This window comes from Acomys russatus, chromosome 12 (assembly GCF_903995435.1).
Source record: "Acomys russatus chromosome 12, mAcoRus1.1, whole genome shotgun sequence".
NCBI lineage: Eukaryota > Metazoa > Chordata > Mammalia > Rodentia > Muridae > Acomys > Acomys russatus.
The window spans coordinates 19,438,987-19,445,529 of NC_067148.1; the positions used below are offsets into that span (position 1 = coordinate 19,438,987).

At 43.8% G+C, this 6,543-nt stretch overlaps 1 protein-coding gene across 1 annotated transcript; it reads left to right on the forward strand.

The window, feature by feature from the left end:
- The first annotated feature begins 864 nt into the window (after positions 1-864).
- LOC127196160 (small cysteine and glycine repeat-containing protein 7-like) lies at positions 865-2,064 on the forward strand. The gene has a single exon (XM_051153713.1). It carries the CDS (start codon positions 1,170-1,172, stop codon positions 1,596-1,598), a length of 429 nt encoding a protein of 142 aa, XP_051009670.1. The 5' UTR covers positions 865-1,169; the 3' UTR covers positions 1,599-2,064.
- The last annotated feature ends 4,479 nt before the right edge of the window (positions 2,065-6,543 follow it).

Genomic DNA, 6,543 nt, shown 5'->3' on the forward strand with positions numbered 1-6,543 from the left:
CCTCCCAGCCTCTGGTTGACAAGACATATATCAAGGGAATGGATATCAATGCTTTTCTCTCCTGCTTTCCCTACCGGCTTATTAAAGGGATGCCATTGGAAGCCCTGGGGCATGGGAACCTTGGAGTAGGTGGAGCCCCTGAAAAGCCATGCCATCCATCTGTGAGTGAGAGCCTGCCGTGTGCGTTCAGTGGTCAGTGGAGTGGTGTGCGCAGCACATGCGCAGGTCTCTGCTGTGGCTTCCTGATGGCCTTAAATGTGAAGACAGTTGAGCAAGAACGTAACCTCCTCTACAGCACATGGCCACCACAGGTTCTTGGAGCAGAAGTGGAGGCCTGACAAGGCTGAATCAGCTGGACATTTCCAAACAGCATTTCATTTCAACAGAGTTTCAGAATTTTGAAAACAGTCATATAGCAAATAAACAAGATAGGTAGCTTAGGGATAGACTGTCACAAAATTGTATTTTTAACGTCAGACATCACATAATTATTTTAATGTAACTTTAAAAGGTTTTCCAGTAAGGAATTCCAGTAAGCCATAAACAGAACATCGGTGCTTTAAAGTGAGATTGATAATTTCAGGGCTGCCTGCGATGTCCCTCTTGATGCCTGTTTTTCTATTAATTCTTCTGAAAACATTTTCACAAATGTGTATGTTCCCAAAGAGAAAGACTATTTTGTCTGAGCTGCACTGACTAAGACATAGAGACAGGAACACAGACCTTTTATCTGACTTGAGATTCAGTATCCATAGCTATAAAAGAGTGATCTGCAAGAGAGTATCCTGAAATAGTCTCAGCATTTGTTTCATTTTAAAGGTGTACATTGAATGCTTACTATGTGCCAGACCCTGTTGAAAGTACTAGAGTAAAGCAAACGAGCACGCACAGATAGGGAGCTGTCAAATTCATGCTGGGATCTAAATATAGATTGAAGTGGTGAGTAAAAGTTGGAGCTAACTATAAGGTTAGGATGTCAACAAGGAAGGATGCCGGAGGCCTCATGAGGTCTTTCATGGGAATTTAGATAAACAAGCACTAGCCAAATAGTCAGGCTGTGTCCCAAGAAGTTGGTATATAAGGAGCCCTGTGGCAGGAGGAGCATCACATCTTCCTCTCCTCTCCTGAGTCTGTCTCCTCACTGCACCTGAGTCCTCTCTACTGACATCATGGGTTGCTCTGGCTGTGGAGGTTGCGGTGGCTGTGGTGGCTGTGGTGGCTGTGGTGGCTGTAGCAGCTGCACCACCTGTAGGTGCTACCGGGTCGGCTGCTGTGGCTGCTGTGGCTGCTGTGGTGGCTGTGGTGGCTGTGGCTGTGGTGGCTGTGGCTGCGGTGGCTGTGGCTGTGGTGGCTGTGGCTGTGGTGGCTGTGGCTGCGGTGGCTGTGGCTGTGGTGGCTGTGGCTGTGGTGGCTGTGGCTGCGGTGGCTGCTGTGGCTGCTGTGGCTGCTGCAAACCTGTGGTTGTCTGCTGCTGCCACCGCACCTGCTGCCGTTCCTGTGGCTGTGGCTCCTGTGGCTGTGGCTGTGGGAAGGGCTGTTGTCAGCAAAAGTGCTGCTGCCAGCAGAAGTGTGGCTGCAAGAAGCAGTGCTGCTGCTAGGCAGAAGGGCATTCAGGAGCTGTATGAGTCCTTTGTTCCACTGGTTCCTGTCACAAAAGGTCTCTTACTCCCCTGTCTCTAGCTATCACGTCAACTCTCACACCTTCTTCTTTGATCTTTAAGGCAGTCACATGGACAACGCTCACAGTGTCCTCTAAGGGAACTTCTTGATTGTTCTCTGGTTGCTACAAGTCTTGGCAAATATTGCTGATTTGGGATGCCCCTGGGGGCATCGTGCCTGGCCTCTCTGCCACTGAGATCCGGGTAAGTCCTTCAGGCTGCTCCTACCTGTCACTCCTGATCAGTGCCCTGCTTATAAGATTGTTCTGGCTTTTGTGCAATCTTCTCTCTTCTCTGTCTCCCTGGGGAATTGAAGCCTTTCCAGTTAAAAACTGTCTAGACTGTGATCATATGGTGAGGAGGAGGTCCCTCCTGTCACAGGTCTAGGGAAGGGGAATAGGGTGAAAGAGGGAGGGAAGGGGAACGGGAAGATACAAGTGAGGGGATAACAATCGGAATGTAATCTGAATAAATTATTTAAAAAATAAAAAAAAAATTTAAAAACCTGTCTAGACTCAGAGTAATCAAATGTGAGCACTGAGTAGCTACTCTCAGAGCCTAAAGAGTAGATCAGTAAGATCTCAGGCCATGGGACCTCAGACCCATGGGACTGGATTGTCTGTATTAGATTCTGAATATGTCATTGTCCACCAATGACTGTTTTTTCCTACCTATGAGCTCAATGCATCACCAATGTCTCTATTGCTGTGTTGTACTTATCTGTAATACCCTCAATGTCTAATAAACTATACAAAATGTCCTGACATTTTTGACTCACAAAAGCTTCTTGTTTGGTGCTTACTTCTGAGGGAACATGGATGGGTAGATAGTGCTGAGTGAGAGGAGAGAGGCCACCCTCAACTGCTGGGGTTTATTGAGAACTTGAACTACAATAATGACAGGTTTGCATTAGGTAACACTGAAATTGTACGTGCTCTATCAGTTTGAAATCTATATTTTAGCCTGAAATACCTTCCTTTTCTATATCAAAGCCTTTAGCAAACTAACACTATACATTTGCTTGCACACACACACACATAGTAAAATAAAATAAACTTGGTCAAACTCTGTCCTTCTAATCTTGCTCACCATACATATTATTTACTTGGCAACATAACTTTGTGAAAATATGAATTTCTTATGCAATTTTAATTTAGGACGAGCATCCTTTTCACAAAGAGATTTCTTCAAGAAAAGGTAAAGGCCTAGATGAGGATAAATTTCCAGATTTTAGCCAAGTACAGATCTACCTACCATCTAACTATTCTCTATCACAAAAAAACAAAAAACAAAAAACAAAAAAACGCAACTCACTTTGAGCTTCTTTTCACACTACATGTGAGCAAAGCAGTCTATGGAGCTGGGAAGCTTTAGGTCAAGTCTACCATTTGTCTTGCAAAGATGAGTTAGTTATCTATGGGCTTTCACACTCACTCTAGCACACTTACAGGTGCAAATATACACAAAAAACACACAAATAGAAACACACTTATGTTAACACACAACCACGCTTTACATACACACCACACATTTACACATACCACATTCACACACACATTTACACACACACATACCACATTCACACACACATTTACACACACATATTTACACACACACATTCACACACACATTTACACACACATATTTACACACACATTCACACACACATTCACACACACATTTACACAAACACATTTACACACACATTCACACACACATTCACACACACATTTACACACACACACATTTACACATACCACATTCACACACACACACATTTACACACACACACACACACACATTTACACACACCACCACCAGTATCATTTTGCATCGCAGATGACTATGGATCTCATCCTTCACTTCTTCAGCAATTTTTCTTTCGGTTGCCACTATTCATTTTTTGAAAACAGATGATAAACTATAGGCATAGATGTAGAGAGTTATTTTTCTACAATATAAGCAAGAATGTGAAATGACATATTGTCTCCTAGGACAGCAATCTACCAGTCTGAATATTTGGAGAAACAAACAAACAAACAAACAAACAAACAAAGCAAAACAAAACCTCGCCTTCCAGTTTAGAATTTAGTATTCATTGCAGTGCATGGAGTAATAAGCTTAGGAAACCAAAACCGCTGGTCAGTCTTCTGTTAATGAGGTCCTATCACGTGATCTAGCCATACAAGGAGGCCTTGTCCAGTGTCAAAAAAGAAGGAGCCAGATTGCTGTGAATTCAGAAGGGATGGTTTGAGCCTCAGAAATGCTTATAAACGATGTAGAGTGTACATAATGTCATTTGTATACATGGACTTACCTAAAGACCTTAAACACAGTCAGGAGGAAGGCATTCTCAGTGAGATGCATGCAGAATGTGGTCCAGGTACCTGTGGTTCAAAATCAGGATGAGGGGAGAGTATATGAGGAAGGAAGCCCTTAGCGCATGACTTCAGCCTCTGGAAGCCCTAAGGCTTTCAAATGGCACAGGCACCAACACCATGTATTGTATTGTAGTGATCTCGTGGCATCATTGCATGGGGAGCCCTTGGCCAAGGACAGAAGTGTCCTTTGGAGGAATAGGGCTGAAATGTTAACATATGTCTCACCCCGGAAGCTAACCAATGGCTGTCCTCACCATCATGTCTGACCTTCAGTTAGCCAAAGATCTCGAGGTTTCAGCATCCCTGTGGAACAACCATTCCTTTGACTCCCAAGAAAACATAACTAGGAGAGAGGGCAGGGGGGGGGCACCTTATCATAAGCCATGTCCACAACAGATGTGAAAACTACAGTAGGGTATAGAGAAAGCCAACGGTACTCCCCTCACATTCCAGGAGGGCCCACCCTGGACATCAGCACTGCTCTTCCCTCTTTCCTGAGTCATCTACGCTGCCGTGTTTAGGAATTGACTTGCAATATTGAGAGAGGAAAAATGGGAATGATTCAGATCTCATCAGAGAAGCCTCTTCTTGCAGCAGATGGGAATTAACACAGAGACCCACAGCGGGGCAACGTACCAAGTGAGACGCTTTGGAGAACTCAGTCCTAAGTGGAATGTTTTCATCACGGAAAGATTATAAGAGCCACAGGTCCAAAGGTGAGAGATGACTCCAAGGAAACAGTGTCTCCCAGACACAGCAGGACTGATGCACATATATGTGAACCCAGAGACTGGGGCAGTACACACAGGGCCTGCACAGGTTCAAGCCAGACGGGGGCCCAGCACAGAGAAGGGGAAATGAATGTGGGTCCCACAGCCACAAGCAAAAGAGCCACACAGCAGGGCAGGCCCTGTGCCCAGGGGTAGTCGGTCAGCACAAAATTCACCCAATCAATAGTATTTCCAAGACTTTGTCTCATTTTTGCTTTGTTTGTGCATTTTTTGTCTTATTCGTCTTTGCTGGTATATTTTGGTTTGTTTTTGTGGGATATTTTTGTGTGTGTTTTGTGGGGCTTCAGTTTCTTTGTTTTTGTTTATCTGCTTACATGCTTTTAAAAGACAGGGAGAGGGGAGAAAAGAACATAAAGTTGAGAGGGCGCGACGGTGGGAGGGATTTGGGGGGACATGGGAAAGGGGAAGATATGACCAAAATATATTGTATGAAAAAGTTTTTCAATTAAAAAAAAATAATGGAAAGGATAAAATGAATTTCCCCTCTTACCTTCATATGTACATACATACACATGCATATGTGTGTGTATCTATAAGTGTGTGTGTGCGCACGCATGTGTTTACTATCCAATTTATCTATGTATACGTATATATAATCCAGGATGGATAGATAGATATACAGTTTTGAGGTTTTATGGTATTCCTATATGTGTCTGCATGTGTGTGTTTCTGTATGTGTGCTTGTGGGTGCATGCACTCGCACATGCACATGTGTTTCTCTGTGACTATATACATTCCTTTTGCGTTTTCTTGGCTCTTTTTCTTGTTTGGTTGTTTTGTCTTATTCTGATTTGCTTAGGTTTTATTTATCTTATTATATGTTATCATTATTAATTATTATTCCTTAGATTCCTGTTGTCAACGTACCCAGAGAAGAGGGGAATTGGAAGGAACTTGGAGGAGCAGGGGAACGGGAAACCATATCAGAATACATTTACGAAAAAAATTATTTTCAATTAAAGAAAAAAAATGGTGAAAGATGGGGAAATGATGGTCTATCTGCAGGCAGAGCAATATCTTGGCATAATACATCACATGGCAGGAATAGGAAGCATGTAGTTGTTGGTGTCTGTCTTTCCCCGTGTTTTAATAAAGCCACTAGGTTTATTCCCTCAGACACGCTCCTAAGGACCATATCTAATCCTAATCAGCTCTCGGAGGCCCCATCTCTAAACATACAGGTTAACTGAGGATTCAACTGCAACAACAGAATGCTTTTTATTAATGTGAAATAGTTATTGCTTTCTGACCACAGAGACAGGATGAATAAGAGAGGGCAGAGGGAAGTGGGGCATGATCAGAACACAGCACACCCAAGCACGGAAACGTCAGAGCAGACCCACTTGTTTATGCGAAGCGTGCGTGCTCTACGTCCAGTGGTATCATCTCACACAGATACAGCACATCAAACAGTGCATCCACTTTTGAGTAACATCGTCACATCAGGCCAAATCCTACCACTTCTACTGATGTCCACTGCCTGCCCAGCCTCAGACTAAGTTCCAACTGTCTATCTGCAGGCTGGACCAGGATTTTCTTCTCATGCTATCCCAAGATCACCCAGGCTTGCAATTATAATTGTTGCAGAAGTATCTAGTAGAGTTCCAAGACAGCAGAGAACAGTTTAAAGTCACAGCCACACAGCCTTGGGGTGCCCCCTGACAAAGGTTCACACCTCTGTCCCTTGTCCTCCCTCCCTTGACGGCAGTCTCT